The following is a 16,461-nucleotide window of genomic DNA, read 5'->3' as shown; positions in this document are numbered from 1 at the left end:
TAAATTAAACGAAAGATAAATCATACCTCCTTCCATTTTAAAAAACAAAAATAGAACAGAGACCAAACAGAGTCTCTCGGAATCGAAACACTGGATCAGAGGTCTGCTCTGATACCAACTGTAAGTCTTAAACATGAATTTCTAATACAACATGAAATTCATTATAAATTAAACGGAAGATAAATCATACCTCCTTCCATACGCTTCAAATTCCTTCGCTCTGTTTTCTCGGTGCTTCCGATCTCTTGGCACTCACGGCGATGGCACTGAACTGAAGGGGAATGAGAGTGACGAGACAGGGGACCGAAAATCATTCTTAACCGAAAACCAACCTCCCATCAAGGTTCATGGTTTCGTGTTATCGAGGGAGTTGCAACTGCCAGAAGTTTGAGACCAGGTAATGAGAAAACCGTTTCTCATAAAAACGGTTTACATGAACTCCAAGAGTTGTCTTAGAAAATTCAACTTTCAACTTCCATGAGTGAGCATACTTTGCTAGATTCCGGAACCTTGACAGACCATGTATGTGAACCCTCCTAACAACCAGTGAGGTGCCTGGCCTTGAAGTTGGGAGACTGCTCTGACTGGTTGGCAGATGATATCCATACTGTAGCAGGATGGGCAACTGCACATACATAATGGTGGCCAAAGCACATAACTTCAGACTGACAATGGATAAAAGTCTATTACATTTGATAATGGAATTATGGCAATATCAGACTGAAGAAATTACAGGAAATGCAATTCATTCAGATCTTCCCAGAACATGATAAAGGCTTGCCTTGTTTCTCAATGTCTCTTGCTTCTTGTACATTAGTAGCACCAGAACTCTTGCAGGAGATTATTGTTTAATGGTTCTTTGCAAAAGAGTAAATTTCATACAAGGACTCAAAGCCAGCATCTAATAGGTTAAAGCATGGAGAGTGGCTGAAAGTCGATTCCTACTCAGTTCTCCCTATTTTTAATAAAATCTCAGATAATCATCATTATCAAAAAGAATTCTATAAATAACTACACGAGAAATAAACATGCAGAAACATGACCCAACCAACCATGGTTTATGAATTGAAACCTCAAAACTGAATCTCTTTGTAAGCCTTAGCTAGCAGGACTGTGTCACATGGTTTTCTGTATCACAAACACAGCCTGCACTCAGCATTTTGAATGTTTCATTATGTCTATTGGTTCCAAGCTTCAATTTAAAGATTGAAACTTGCTCTTCAAAATTATATAACCTTTGTATGCAAAGACCGAAGACCTTTTTTCTGATGGAAATCACAAGTAATGCAATAGAATAGCTGTAAAGCCCGAATGCAAGATGGAATAATTCAAATGATTTTGTCGCCATAAGTGTTCGAGCTTAATTGTTGGAACGATCTTGTCAAATGTATATGCTGCCATAAATGTTCATGCATAATTCTTCGAACGATCTTACCAAACGTAGACGCTGCCATAAATGTTTTTAGACGTTTATGAGCTGTAACGTATGGATTAGATGAGCTCAACCTTATCAAGCTGCGAGCTCTGTTTGAAATCAGTCTCATAAAATTTAGAGCCTCACAAGCAAGGAAAAGAGCACACTTTCATCTGAAATCAGGAGATGGGCAAGCCACATGCTATCATTGTTCCATTCCCAGCTCTAGGCCATATACTGCCTCTCATGGAGCTCTCCCACAGGCTGATCGACCGAGATTTCAGAGTCACGTTCGTGTGCACTGAGTCTGATCATGAGCGGATGGTGGCCGCTTTACAGAAAGAAGCTCATGATAGTGTTGATGGGATTTGTTTGGTGACGGTTCCTTTTGGGATGAAGCTTGGCGACTATCAAAGTGATGCCGGAAGAGTGTTCAAGTCCATCCTCGCCGCCTTCGAAGAACCCTTGGAAAATATCATAAGAAAAATCAACGAGCGTGCAGAAGATGAGATTTCTTGTCTCATGGCTGATCTCGCTGTGAGCACTGCATTTTCTGTGGCAAAGAAGATGGGGAATTCCTAGAGTTGGATTTACGCCTGCTTCCCTCGGATGTTTGGCTCAGTGCCTCCACATTCCAAAGCTCATAGAATCTGGAATCGTGGACGACAATGGTAATTAAAGATCATCCATATCTTTTTTTTTTTGGCTGTATTATTTGCTGATATGGCTAGAATGTGGAGTGATCTTCTTCATAGGAGCAATCCGCCTCCAAAATCAAACAGTCCAACTGTCTCCAACGATGCCGGAGATGAGCACAAACACTTTTTTATGGAATGGCTTTAGTAACCCAACAGCGAGGAAGGTCATGTTTCAACATTTTCTGTTGACCAACCAAACTGTGAGCCTCGTCGACTGGATTGTCTGCAACACTTTCCGGGGAATTGAAGCGCCGGCGTTGGATTTAATCCCTCAAGCCTTACCTATCGGCCCCTTGCTCTCCAACAACCGTTTGACGAAGCCCGTGGGTCACTTCTGGCCAAAGGACTTCTCTTGTCTTAGCTGGCTTGATCAACAGCGAGACCGCTCTGTCATCTACGTTGCCTTTGGAAGCCTCGCAGTTTTCAGTCAAACACAACTTCAAGAATTAGCTACTGGCCTCGAGCTAACTGGTCCGCCATTCTTGTGGGTCGTTCGACCCAATCTCGATCATGGATCTACAGTCGTCTACCCAGAAGATTTTCTTGCCAGATTGGCTGATAGAGGGAAGATTGTCAGCCGGGCTCCGCAGCAAGAAGTGCTCGCCCACCCGGCCGTCGCTTGCTTCATGTCTCACTGTGGTTGGAACTCAACCTTGGAAGGCTTGAGCAACGGAGTTTCCTTCTTGTGTTGGCCTTGCCTCGTAGATCAGTTCCTTAATAAGGAATACATCTGCGATGTTTGGAAGATTGGGTTCGAGTTAAAAGCGGATGAAAATGGGATTGTTACGCGGAAAGAGATCCAGGGAAAGGTGGAAGATCTGCTAAGCGACAAAGGGATAAGAACTAGAGCAGTGAGGATGAAAGAGATGGCTAAAGAAAGTTTCGGAAGCGGCGGAGCATCTTTGAAAAATTTGGATGATTTTGTGGAAGGAATTAAACGAAGTTTAAAATCATCAAAGTGAGAAGTTTGTTTAGGGCGTTCTTGTCATTAGTGAGATTACCCAAGGGTAATGACTTCAGTAATGTTGGCAGTCTTCTTATGATCGTCTTTATGATTCTTGAATGTTGTCGCCATCTTCCGTCGGTTGAGGAGACGAAGGCGGGCGGGGTTGGCGGGGTTAGTGCACATTGAAAGTGAAATGTAAAATGAAAGGTAATGTAAATTACTTTCCCGGGTGAAAATGAGAGGGAAAATAAAATAATTATTTGTATTAGTATGCACAATGTAAAATCAAGTGAAAGTACAAGTAAATTATTTATTAAATAAAATATTTCGATATATCTAACTTTCAGAAAATTAAATTAATATTAGTTAATAAATAAAATTTATTAAATATAATAATTAAACAAATGATTCTTTATATCATTAAAATTATAATCAAATTTTAATTTTATAATATCTAAATATGAAATAATTATACAAATATCGTACTACATAACGTATTACACAAAGGGTGAGTCGACCGCCAGAGACAGGTCACACAGAGGGTGATTGAAATTGCCGAAGGTCGATTGCGAGTGAGAGAGATTTTTTTATCTCTAGAACCTTCGTTCGATAGAGCCTTCCTTCCTGATAGCATGAGCCCGATGTAATTGAAGTTGAAAAAGTGAATTCAGATAGTTCAACCCCTCTAAATTCACTTTCTCTCCCATTATGCCTAAAACGAGGGAAAGTGAAATACATTTGTATCTTACTTTCCCCGTGCACCTATGGTTTTTGGGATATTTTGATTTTTACCCAACTTTTTTAATATAATTAGTTAAAATTTTTATCATTTATCAAATTATGTTTAAAAAGTTGGTAAAAGTCTCATAAAGATATTTAAAGTTATCTTCCTCGCAGATAATATAGTGATTTTTTTTATTTTAAATTATATAACTATCATTGGTCGGCTTTTGCTGGTCGCCTCCGTATTCGTCCTCATCGCTTACGCTGTCCTTGGTCACTTCGATGGCTCCAAACCCAGTTGCTGCAGTAGCCTTCTTGGCTTGGATTCCCTCACATTGCTTGCAGATTCATGGGAATTTGGTAACCATTCACAACTGCACAGTCGGGAATCACTTTCATAAATTTAGAGCCTCTGCAAATGGGAGGATCACGCTCTGGAAAAAGTTCCCAAAGCAGTATGGGGAAGCCACATGCCGTCCTTGTTCCGTTCCCAGCTCAAGGTCACGTATTGCCGCTCATGGAGCTCTCCCATCGGCTGGTCGACCGTGGTTTTAGAGTCACGTTCGTCTGCACCGAGTTTGATCATGCGCGGATCGTGGCTTCTATGCAGAAAGAAGCACATCAGAGCGTTGATGGAATCCGCCTACTGTCGGTTCCTGATGGATTGGATCCTGACGACGATCGAGGTGATTTGGGAAGATTGTGCGCCTTCGTCCTTGGGTTCTTCGAGCATTTATTGGAAGATCTCATGAGAAAAATCAACGAGCGTGAAGAAGATAAGATTTTTTGTGTCATTGCTGATCTCTGTGTGAGCGCCGTCTTATCTGTCCCAAAAAAGATGGGAATTCCCGCAGTTGGATTTTGGGGTCCATCCGTCGGAAATTTAGCTTTGTGCCTCCACATGCCGAAGCTCATCGAGTCCGGAATCATGAGCAACAATGGTAAGGAGTAAAGATCATCCACTTTTAGTCTCGCAAATCATTTCTTTTTCCTCATGTTTTAACACTATTTGCTTTCTATGATCTTGTTCACAGGAGAGGTTCTCCAGGACCAAATAATCCAACTATCTCCGGCCATGCCAGAAATGACCACAAGCTACTTTATATGGAATTGCTTCAGCGACCCAATAACGAAGAAAAACGTGTATCTGTTGCTGTCAGGGGTCAGCCGAGCTATGACCGTCGTCGACGGGGTTCTCTGCAACTCTTTTCCAGGAATTGAAGCACCCGCTTTGAGTTTAATCCCTCAAGCCATACCTATTGGCCCTTTGCTCTCTAACTATCGCGTGACGAAGCTAGTGGGTCACTTCTGGACAGAGGACTCCTCTTGTCTAAGCTGGCTCGACCAACAGCAGGACAGCTCGGTCATCTATGTTGCTTTTGGAAGCTTCACCATCATCAATCAAACACAATTTGATGAACTAGCTTCTGGCCTGGAGCACACTGGTCGGCCATTCTTGTGGGTTGTTCGACCCAATCTCATGAGTGGGTCTACTGTTGTCTACCCAGAAAATTTCCTTGGCAGATTGGCTGACAGGGGGAAGATCGTAAGCTGGGCTCCGCAGCAAAAGGTGCTCGCCCACCCCGCCGTCGCTTGCTTCTTGTCTCACTGTGGTTGGAACTCAACCACGGAAGGGTTGAGCAACGGAGTTCCTTTCTTGTGTTGGCCTTACTTCGGGGATCAGTTCCTTAATAAAAAATACATCTGCGATGTGTGGAATATTGGAATTGAGTTGAAACCAGACGAAAATGGAATTATTACGCGGGGAGAGGTTCAGAAAATGGTGAAAGATCTGCTTTGCGACGAAGGGATAAAAACCAGAGCAATGAAGATGAAAGAGATGGCTGAAGAGGCAGTCAGTAGCGGCGGAATTTCTGAGAAATTTTTTGATGGTTTTGTCGAGGGGATCAAACGAGATTGATCCTTTTTTAGGCAGTCTTATGATTTCACCTCGCAATGTGAACAAGTGTGAAACTGAATGAATGTAAATTCCTGTTTCAGTTCAATAAACGCTTCTGAATCATAGATGTTAAAAGATGAAAAGCTCTACCAAGTAGATGTTAAAAAAAAAAAAAAATCAAAATTTTGGACAAAAATTTGTGTCCAAAAGAATAAAATTAGGGATATAACTGTTCTAACATTTGATCTGATGCACCAACCAGTACATGATCACAAGTTTTACAAGAAACAGTTACAAAGGATTTGATCTTCCAAGCTTTAACAAGGAACAGTGAGAAAGAATTTAAACTCTTAATCAAATCATTGGTTGATAAATATTGCTTGATCATAGAGGAGGCATCCTCGGTTGGATAATTTTCACAGACCAACCATGTAAATAATGTTGATTCATGTTCAGTGGCGTTAAATTATTCTGCTCAAACAACTGGTGTTCAAAGGAGGTCCGAGTTGCAATCCAAGTGAAGAGCGCTTTCTCAAAGTATGTGATTGGCAAGAACAGAACTCCAAACATAGGGAACAAGAATGCAGAGCAAAAGGTCGCATCTTCAACCAAGAACAGAACTCCAAACATAGGGAACAAGAATGCAGAGCAAAAGGTCGCATCTTCAACCCGCTGGCGATGTTCTTTCAACAATTGGGATCTGGATTGAATCCAGGTCTCCAGGGTATGGAGTCCACAAGCCTAATCCCCCTCTGCTCTCTTTCAATCCGGTAATGTTCTTCCTAAATTCATCCAAAGATTTTACCCACTCAACAACAGAAGAATGTTCCCTGGTATGTCTGTGTAATATAAACAAGGAGTTGTATTCACAATTGGGAAACATGTAGAACTTGAATGCCTCACCCAACCTGTAGACCACATAACCAAAACTTATCTGATCCCTAGGTGTTAAAAGGTTGACCTCGTTGAACCACAGACAACTAAACAAGTTGTTTATAGCAGTATGTTCCCTTATGATGACCGCTCCCTCTGGCACATCTGCACCAATAATTGAGAGTAAATACAAAGTATCATCAGCAAGCAAAAAGATACATGAAAATTTTCCTTTTTTTCATTACCACTAGGCGTCTTTTTCATTATACTCCAAGGTTCCATTCCCTCGTAGAGGTATATTTTCGTATGACGGTCAATTAGAGGTCGGGCATAGCGCTTTCTTCTCTTTATAGCATCGGCCTCTTCATATATACTCCGATGGTGTTTATGACAAGCAATTGCAAATGTGTGCTCCCCACGCCACAGGTATCTGAAGATTACGAAGATGTTTGGAGCTTATGATTCACACTAAAATTAAGAGAGAATCACTGCCCTGTACTTGACTAAGCATACATTCAACTCTACAGACAAAAAAGGGTCAGATACATCATTTAAAGGGATTACTAGATTGGCTCACGTGAGTATTACATACAAATGAAAAGATGACGCAAAAGATTTGTAATGTTTCAATCAAAGTACTGAAACTGTAAAGCAAAAAGGGTTGTTAAAGTTGGATCCAGGTCTATCCAAAAAAGACGAAAGGGGAAAAAAACACCCTGAAGTTACCACCATGGCTGACACAGTCCCTTTTTCCTCTTTTTTTCTTCGTTTTCTTCCTCTTCTTCTTTTCCTTCTCCTTTCCCATCTTAGTTGCTGATGCTTTAATACCATATAACTGGATCCAAGTCCATCCTAAAATGATTAGCTAGGGTTACAAATCATTTTTCGAACTAATAACCATAAGATTTCTTCTGACATTAATCTATTAGGATTATTCCCACTAACAGAGGTTGGTCAATTAAATTAGATTGATTAATGGTTGTCTTCTTTGATCAATTAAATTAGATTGATAATTAGATCTGGTTCCACCCCCTGTGTAAAAGTAATGTAATGTTAGACTTAAGACGTCTTGGCTGATTCACCTGAGATGTTTCCAATATTGACATTGGTGAAACATCTTGGAAAACCGAGACATGCACCATCAGTTGTCCATGTGATCCATATCTTAGGCTAGTTATTTGAGAGTTAGAAAATTTGCTATGGGATAATACTCATTAATTTGAGCTTGGAAGAATCTTTTGTTTACTAATTGGAAGAGACCTGTAATTCTTTTCCATTTTAGAGGGAACAACCCCAACTCATATAGTGTCCAAGCATAAGGTTTTTGTCTCTATTTGATGGTATATGTTAGTTTTCTTTGTGGCCCATATGTTTATGATCCGTGAATCAGATTAAGTTTAAAAATTTAAGATTCAACCTAATTCATTTAGCTAGCGGATAGGATAACTTTGGGTAGAATTTTTCTAACACATCCACATGTTAAAGCTGAGTCTACGTCCATACCAAATTGACTAGTTGAAGTTAGGAGGTTGTGTTCAAACTACTTACCATAGGAATTTTCTTAATTCTTATTTATGTGAATTGTTCCCATTAACACTGTCACCTCACGTTTAGGCATACATAAATGGATAACAGACTTGACACGAAAACAACACAAATAGAACTAAATAGGGTGCAAACTGAGCTCAATAGGTAGATGTCCTACTCTCATACCTTGTTAAAGTTGGGTTCAGGTCCATCCCAATATGACTAGCCGAAGTTAAGAAACCATTTCTCAACTAAACTATATGACTTTTCTTAACACTCAACTCCCACTAACTATATTCATTCACACACTGTTGAATGAAACTTTTTTATCCATATACTAATCCAATCATTTAATTTTTAGATTAGGGTAGTATGGGTTATGGATTAACCGGATCCACTTGTAACCCTAGCTAGAGAAAAGAAAAAAACAGTGCAACTTACATAGACTTGAGTGCATAATTGGTCTTGTTTTATTAAGAAACAAAATAGAGAAAAAGAAGCAGCCGAGAGAGCCACCCAAACATAGCCCAAAGAAGGGAAACTAAGAAATACAACCCGAGCTAAAATTTATCAAAATGTTCTGCTGGCAATAGCCCATTCTACCATATTGGTCAGCAAGCGAAGAACAGACACACTCTAGAACATCCTTTTTGCTTTTTTTTGTTCTTGTTTAAACCCTCTAGAAGCCAAAACCCATAACATCTACATGCTCTTCAACTACTGAACACCGAGAATCGTGAACTGAAGAAAGAGGTGTATACAATATAATTATAATATTGATTCAAATGATAATCAACACATCCATAAAGGAAGAACAATAAATTATTGTCAAGTTCATAACAAGACAAAGTGCTTCTAAGGTATATCAAACAAGCTGTGGAAACAGATTAGACACATCAGATAAGAATGTACCTTTCAAGAATTAGTAATGGATCCACAATGAGCTCCATTTTTCCATCAATCCAGATGCTATATTGTGCTGAAGGAAATAGCCTGTGGGTTAATATCTTTGGGACCTTCCCATTCCTTCTTGGCTCATCATATGGTGGATTGTGCAACAACACAAGACGCCAAATACCAACCCATTTTCCGCCTTTACTATCTTCTTTTACAGTGACGTTGTTTCTAATGAACTCAAGAGATTTCTCGTCCACCACCATAAGAAAGCAGAAAAGCTTTTGAGAGCGAAGACTTATGTTTGCAGGTTGATGGGGTGTATCATAGCCATCAAAAATGCCAGAAGCAACCACAAACTTGCACCTTTTAACATACTTGATATCTACAGGATCCATGTCAGCTCCTCCGTTTTTCATAAAACCACAGTGAACCTGGCAGGCATCTCTCCTCGAATAAATAAGTCGTGAAATTAATATGATGGTCCATGAAATGACATGTCTCATTTACATAGAAATCCTAAGCATGATCTAGTAAGAACGACAATCAGTGAAGTCCTCTCAAAGGGACCTAACCCAATGAATTGACTTTTGGATGACAAGAACAGCTTGTGTACAACCATAGCACATCCACAAATTCTTCATAACATGGAGGCAGTGGCCATGGTTGAAAAAACTCATAAATTAGATAATGCTAGGCAGACAGCTGTGAACTTCTAGTCAGCATTGCAGAGACATAACTGTCAGAACTCAGAAGTTTGATAAATGCTTCAGTAGTGTCAGTTCGGATTACTCCAACACACATACCACCTTGACAGACTCCAGGCCCTAAGCATTCACAGAGAGGATGTAAACCATTGAAGTCCCTTTGATTGGACTCCAACACAACAAAGACTACAGAATCAGAGCAAAATCAGCATAGGGCTTTTATGTTTATTTATGATGTAGTTTTTAAAATATAGGGCTCATAGGGCTTTTAATATCACATGCTATGTACCTTCATAGATGAGTTCAGTTTAAAACTATCTTCTCTTTGTGCCCAGGTCTGGTGTCCTCCAAATAGAGGCTGACTGTCAGCTTCCACATGATCATCAATAGTAATGTATGACAACTTTTCAGGAATTATTTCAGGTGTTCTTCCCTCAGGAATGACCACAGCATCTGGGTCATCCATAACAGGAATTGGACAACCTGTTAAGCAAATTAATCTCATTAGATCTGTAATATCAAGAGGAAGGACAGTAATATCATAGAGCCAGCCGGAGCCCAATCTTACGATGTTGTTGCTTTGGAACCAGTCCCATAGTATCCAGCACAATAAATACTTTACTGTCTTTTTGACAAATACCTGCAAATAAAATTGAGCAAGATAAAGTGAGACAGCTGAACTAACAAGAACAAAACATATACATTCTCCAAAATCACAAGCATATATTTGAAGATGCAGAAGAGAAACTGCTCTGTGATCTTATAAATTGCTGTCTTCCAACAAGGAGAAGAGTTGTTAAATCAAGTTTACAATGCATTTTTTCACTGCATGTGAAAGAAATAAAAGGAGGACTGTGCTAATGGCGGGTAATATATAGGTACTGATATGACCAATTTTATGGAGAGCTTTGTTGACAAGGCTAGAACTGTCATGCAGAAAACAGGATAAAGTAAACACATTGTGATTAAAAAGTTCTGAGCAAATGTTTTGTCGAGAAAAAGATGTTAATAGCTGGATTTGATGCATTCATAGAAACTCCATTAAAAATAGCAATCAATAGAAAATAGCACATTTGCAAAAGATACCTGAAATGAAAGTAACAGAAGATTGACATGTCCAGACTTGAAATAGTAATGCAGCCAAAATCAGCAGCATCCACAAGATGCCTGCCACAAGAACCAACCGTATAAAACCTCTTTTCCAAATGATCTTCATCGCAATGTCTGGAGAGATTTTTCCTGAAGATGATAGTCCCTCTTCAATGTCTGCATCCACAGAAACGTAAACAAATCTATGCACATCTTGGAACAACACCAAACAACAACAGTTCTTTCCTTTTTATTCTTATAAAAAATGCCAAATAATGATTAGGGAAGAGGTAGTTTGACATAATCCAAGAACCTGAACTAGACGTAAATCAACCCCAATCCACAGAATGAATGGGTTTGGTGTGGGTTAGGAGCGCTTACCCAATCAATAATTGGGTGGGGTTTGGGTTGAACACCTGAACCCTAATCCAGTATAGAGTACACGCCTTTGTACAGCGAAAACAAAAAATAGAATGGTGAAGATGAGACTCTTTTGACAATGGTAGTGAAGATGAGACTCTTTTCAAAATGTTTAGTGAAGATGAGACCCAAATGTTACAGCTATGTTATCCATATCACTTGTATGATTGAAAAAAGCATTTCATTATACAAGAAAATTTTCATTAAAGTCACAAAGTTACAAAAGTCATTTCTCTAGGAGCCTATTTTTGCAAAAGAAGATTAATTTTTTTTATGAATAGAAAACAATCTTATTTGCATTTCGTTAGTCCAATAACAGAAAAATTTACAAATCTAAACATAAAATGTTTCTGTGATTTTTTCTCTACATATATTTCAGAAAAAACTTTACCATCACTTCTTTTCTACTCTTCGATCTTGATAATAGACCAAGATCAGTACTTTGAACAGATAAATACTTTGTCATCTAGTATTCATACCAATATTTTACTTAAGTAATTTCTCCATTTATTCACATGTACACGTGAAAAATTATAATTCATGACATAGCTTTCTTTTTTAATTAGATTAATCCAAACCCAGCACAAATCCACACCATCCAAGTCTGAGTCTGTAGTTTTGACCTATTGAGTACCAATGGATTTTGGTCACCCAGTGTAAAACAAGTGCAAATCATCTTGACCAGTACACTGCCCAAATCCAGCCCATGCTCACTGCTAGTCATTATATGCCAAAACTTCTGGAACAACAGTAAATTTGGAGCTAGAAATTTGTCATTTGAACAAATTAAGCATATTCAGAAACTACATTGGCTACTTCTGTTTAACATCTTCTTTACCTTTACTTTGCCGATGCTGTGAGTTTCGCTCTGTTTTTCTTGATCCCACCCGCAAAGAAAGAGATCGCATAGGATCAAGCTCCATTGCTAGCTTTATCTACCAATCTTCCCAAGAAAGAACAAAGCTAAAGGATGCTTGGCACTAAGTGTATTCCAAGAGGAACCATCAGGCAGAAACAAACTCAATTCACTTGTGGCCACATTCCCTACTCAACAATAATGTAAAGAAAAACAAAAGCAGAAAACAATAAATAAATAAATACATAAATAAATAAATAAATAAAATAAATGAAATGAAAGCCAGAGTTCGACATGGTGCACAGACTGAAACCAAAGCATAGCAACTAAAAATTACACTGCTGTCTCATATTTTAGTAAATTCTTCACTTATCATCATCATCACAAGCACGTTTGTCTCAACCACATAGTCCAGCTATATGCATCCTCCTTTCTGCTCTACCTAAATTCCCAGTTGTCTTTCTTCAATCATCTCTTCACTAATTCCATTGATGTCATATCAGGCCTTCCTCTAAGTCTTACCGTTATCCCACACAACACAACTTCCTCAAGCATGCAAGCAACAATAACAGAGGACAAATCAAGAAGCACTCTGGCAGTGGTACATAAAAACCACAGAATATTAATCAAAACTAGTTCTGCCAAGGGAAGACCTTGGGAGTAGTGACTATACATATAAATTGGCCATGAAAGACTAGGGACATGGGACACAGCTGGTTAATAGGTAAGTGGACGAGTTTCACTTTAACTCAATATTAAGTGTGTATGTGTAAGCATAGTGTGTCTGTTCAAATCCATGTCAGCTTAATCACACTCACTCTCAAATATAGCCATTAAATTAGATTTCAATGTTTAAAATTTCTTCCCTAGGGTATTCAATTATAGTTAACAGCAGATTCTGTTTGATTGAGAGATGAGTGAGGGAGTAACCAGGTGAGGAACCGTGTCGTCGGCTCCTTTGCCACAGGTGTTAGCCCCTTAACTAAGTGTTGGAAACTGAAATGGTTGTCATTTCTGTGTGATGGAACCTGGAGCTCTATGTTGATGTCATTCCGTTCAATGCAGGCTTCACGGTAAAGCTGGCAATGAAACAAAAGACTCAATGGTTGTTTGTCCATGCTTTGTTGGAAGACATCCTTGAATACTCAGAGACATTGGTGAAAATAATGAAAGATCTAAGACGAGAAAAAAAGACTTTCTGGACAAAGGACTTGAAGTATGGGTTGATTCTCGAGAAGTGGATTGTCGAACACGGAGTGGCTGCAAAGCCTGGCCAATTCATGGTCCGACATAGATCAGCCAGAATGAATGGGTGGACATGGCTAAATGCCACTTTAGCTGAAATCAAATTCAAAATCCCTAATACTTGTCTCTTTCCAATATTAGTAAAGAAGAAACAAGTAACATTGCTAGACCATAATGAAGAAGAAACAAGCAATATAACCGAGCTACTAGCTGATCTAGATTCAATTTATGATAAAGAAAATGTTCAAGATGAAATCATCTGCACAACAGAGTCCTTCAGTGAGTTGTCCACAGCCTCCCTATATAAGAATTTGCAGGGTTCTTATTCAAGAGAGACAACCAAAAAGATTGCCCTCTCATGGAAGTTAATTGCACATCCAATAGTCTTCCATTTTCTATGGTCTGCAGCTCATAAAAAGATTCTACCCTGCGATGAATTGCAGAAATGGGCTGTTCAATCGTCAATTCCTTATGTAGGTTTTTTAATGCCGCAGCAGAAAAAGTTGACCACTTGCTGATCCATCTTCCACTTAGTTTTCGGATTTGTGGCTCAATTGTCAGCAAGTTTGGTATGAGTTGCTGTTTACCATCCTCCTTTACAGACTGTTATTGTTCGATGTTCATTTCAGAGCTTCCCAGCCACAGGTATAACGCTTTAGAAAGCCTATGTAGCTGCAGTTCCGTGGTTGTTATGGGAAGAACACAACAACAGTATCTTCAATGGATCAGCCAACTTGATTGGGGGCATCATTGAGGACATATTCCAGACCATACTACACCCCACCCCCCCACCCCTGCCCCCCCTCTTTGATTAAAAAACATTGGAGAGTGGTGGCCACGTTTGTAAAGATCCAACCACCATCTCTTATTGTTTGGAATCCTCCTCCTATGGGAAGCCTCAAAACTAAATTTTGATGGAAGTTCATTCTAAAACCGGCTCGTGGGCCCCTTTTGCATCGAAAGGGACTCAAAGACTGTCATTGACTGGTGTGCAAAATCTGTCAGACCTCCGTGGCACCATTGGGATATGTATTTAGAAATCTGTAATTTAATTTCTTCTTTAAATTGTAATTGGAAGTCTATTCCTCGCTCTACCAATACATTCAGGCTAAATTTGGGTATTTCATTCCAACACCTTGTTGTGGAGGAAAGCCCACCTAGCTAGGTTTGTTTGTACTCTTTACTATCTTTTATAGTTTATACACCTCATTTAAAAAAAAAAAAAAAAACCGGGAGCTGGCCGGAATTGCTAGGGCCATTTAGGCTCATAAAGGTGTTGTCCAACTTGTTTTCTCAAGTCCTATGGATGGAAAGACTCAGCCAAGGCAGGAATCATGACTCTAAGACAAGGCTACAAGCTTAGTTTCGAGAAACTCTCAGCTCCTTTGATTGTGAAAGGAGATTTTTCATCGATGATTAGCGGGATGAAAGATAGTCTGAAGCATTCTAGGAGTTTCAGATATATCAATGAATAAATTATGAATATTTGTAGGCTTTATGTTGTTACATGGCAGCACACATTGAGGGCTGCAAATTCAATTGCTAATGTATTGGCCAAAGAGGGCACTTTTGCCCATCTCTTGTTGTTGGAAATTCCTTGCACTTAATAGACAAAAGGAATCCTTGTATTATATTGTAGCATGATTTTTTTTTCAGTCCAATAAAAGCTATTCACAATTTAAAAAAAAATTAACATTAAAGGTTAAAGGGGTACTTTGGCATTTTAAGAACAAACTAAGTCTATATTTGTTAGCTTTACAACTATAGTGCTTGTTTATAACCTCCCCTTGTCTGAACTTTGATGCAGCCATTAGAGTCAATGCAATGTTCAGGTAAAAGATGTAATAAATTCAGGGAAAAAAATGCCCAAGAAACTGAATCACTTTCCTACCCTTAACTTACTATTAATAATGACAATCACAATGTAGGCGTGATTTCTATGACCTAATATCTATCTTAGTTTGCTGATTTTACTAACATGGAGAGAAATGATGGTAGTTGAGTATCTTGCAGACTTGCATTTGAAAAACTGTTTCTTCTACAAAAACAGATTTTTATGATGCATATTGGCACTCTATTAACTTCTTCTTTAGGTGTTTGTCTCCAAATGTTCAAGGATCAAGGAAAAACAGAGTGCTACAACCAGTGAGGACCCATCATAATGGAGATGGTAGCTGGTGCCTATGGCTTGATCGTGCTTGCCACAAGTAATGCAATCCTGAAGATTCTTTAGCACCAACCACTTGCTTACCTTTTATTCCTGGAATTTGGATCACAAACACAGCGTGAATTAGCAGCTGAAACTGATGAACTGAAATTGGGAGGAGAATCAAAGGCTGCAGTTTGCTTAGGTTAAAGGTATGGTAGATGGTTTTTGCTATGGGTTGAGAAATATGCTTAGTTTAAAGGTACGATAGATGGTTTTTGCTATGGGTTGAGAAATATGCTTAGTTTAAAGGTACGATAGATGGTTTTTGCTCAGAATTGAGAAATACAGGGTTCAATTTGAGCCAGTATTTGCCCTTCGGACATGTAGAGGAAGTCATTCCTCACCTTTTCAGTCATCACTAGACAGAGAAATAACGAGGTAAACATACTCCAAACCATGATGAACAATGGATCGACAACAAAACATAAATGATGCTAAGTTGGAAGGATGCAGATCGATTGCAATGGCCATTCTTTTTATTGAGATTCGTAGTTTAGTTTCCTATAAGTAACCTAAATGATCCTATTCCGTTATAATAAGCGAGATGAAGAAAAGGGAATACGACAGTTCGGAGAAGAAAATGAGAGTGAGGATCGCTTTGGAGAAAAATCCAGAGAACAGTAAGTAGGAGGGCAGAAAACTTGAAAGAAAAAGGAGAGAGAGATCCTTACCAGCATGGGATTGATGAGAAAGATGACGAGCCTCACTATCTTGTTCCACATTGAAAATTTTGTTGGAATCGCTACATTTGCCTACTGGTTTTATCTCAGGTGTGGAAGGGACACTCGTTATACCTTAAGGTGGAAGGGAGTGAGAGTTATAGAATGTAGTTAAGTATATTATATATGCCTGTAGCCACGTATGTATCTCCGTTGTAGTCTAGTTGGTCAGGATACTCGGCTCTCACCCGAGAGACCCGGGTTCAAGTCCTGGCAACGGAATGTCGAATTTTGTTCGCAC

At 39.1% G+C, this 16,461-nt stretch overlaps 2 protein-coding genes, 1 non-coding gene and 1 pseudogene across 4 annotated transcripts; 3 read left to right on the top strand and 1 right to left on the bottom strand.

Annotated features, from left to right (window-relative positions):
- The first annotated feature begins 1,600 nt into the window (after positions 1 to 1,600).
- Positions 1,601 to 3,092, top strand: LOC137953622 (UDP-glycosyltransferase 83A1-like; annotated as a pseudogene).
- Positions 3,093 to 4,114: 1,022 nt separating this feature from the next.
- Positions 4,115 to 5,862, top strand: LOC137953293 (UDP-glycosyltransferase 83A1-like). Its single transcript, XM_068800622.1, has 2 exons — positions 4,115 to 4,722; positions 4,816 to 5,862. The coding sequence occupies exons 1-2, from the start codon at positions 4,200 to 4,202 to the stop codon at positions 5,700 to 5,702; spliced, it is 1,410 nt and encodes a 469-aa protein (XP_068656723.1). The 5' UTR covers positions 4,115 to 4,199; the 3' UTR covers positions 5,703 to 5,862.
- LOC137953292 (probable hexosyltransferase MUCI70) lies at positions 5,855 to 16,254 on the bottom strand. 2 transcript variants are annotated; one of them, XM_068800621.1, is made up of 9 exons: positions 16,173 to 16,242; positions 15,436 to 15,552; positions 12,030 to 12,235; positions 10,769 to 10,948; positions 10,251 to 10,322; positions 9,972 to 10,165; positions 8,994 to 9,409; positions 6,800 to 6,984; positions 5,855 to 6,719 (listed from the first exon to the last, which is right to left on the bottom strand). In XM_068800621.1, the coding sequence occupies exons 3-9, from the start codon at positions 12,112 to 12,114 to the stop codon at positions 6,346 to 6,348; spliced, it is 1,506 nt and encodes a 501-aa protein (XP_068656722.1). In that variant the 5' UTR covers positions 12,115 to 12,235; positions 15,436 to 15,552; positions 16,173 to 16,242; the 3' UTR covers positions 5,855 to 6,345. The 2 variants fall into 2 exon arrangements, with proteins under 2 accessions (XP_068656722.1, XP_068656721.1); XM_068800620.1 differs by lacking the exon at positions 15,436 to 15,552 and having other exon boundaries at positions 16,173 to 16,254.
- Positions 16,255 to 16,369: 115 nt separating this feature from the next.
- TRNAE-CUC (transfer RNA glutamic acid (anticodon CUC)) lies at positions 16,370 to 16,442 on the top strand. The gene has a single exon. It is a non-coding gene; the product is annotated as a tRNA-Glu (tRNA).
- Positions 16,443 to 16,461: the final 19 nt, after the last annotated feature.

This window comes from Aristolochia californica, unplaced genomic scaffold, assembly GCF_029961685.1.
Source record: "Aristolochia californica isolate CCGP_79_NKW_82.1479 unplaced genomic scaffold, dmAriCali1.0.hap1 SCAF_16, whole genome shotgun sequence".
NCBI lineage: Eukaryota > Viridiplantae > Streptophyta > Magnoliopsida > Piperales > Aristolochiaceae > Aristolochia > Aristolochia californica.
Note: the sequence above shows the minus strand (reverse complement) of the source record. Positions and strands in the feature narration are given on the sequence as shown.

Bases quoted from the DNA above. Each gene is read 5' to 3' on its own strand.
- LOC137953292 (XM_068800620.1), bottom strand. From the start codon at position 12,114: ATGGAGCTTGATCCTATGCGATCTCTTTCTTTGCGGGTGGGATCAAGA. The intron at 10,323-10,768 runs GTATCTTTTGCA...TTTTATTTGCAG, and splicing joins TTCTGTTACTTTCATTTCAG to GTATTTGTCAAAAAGACAGT. The intron at 10,166-10,250 runs GTAAGATTGGGC...TTTGCTTAACAG, and splicing joins GGTTCCAAAGCAACAACATC to GTTGTCCAATTCCTGTTATG.
- LOC137953293 (XM_068800622.1), top strand. From the start codon at position 4,200: ATGGGAGGATCACGCTCTGGAAAAAGTTCCCAAAGCAGTATGGGGAAG. The intron at 4,723-4,815 runs GTAAGGAGTAAA...TCTTGTTCACAG, and splicing joins CGGAATCATGAGCAACAATG to GAGAGGTTCTCCAGGACCAA.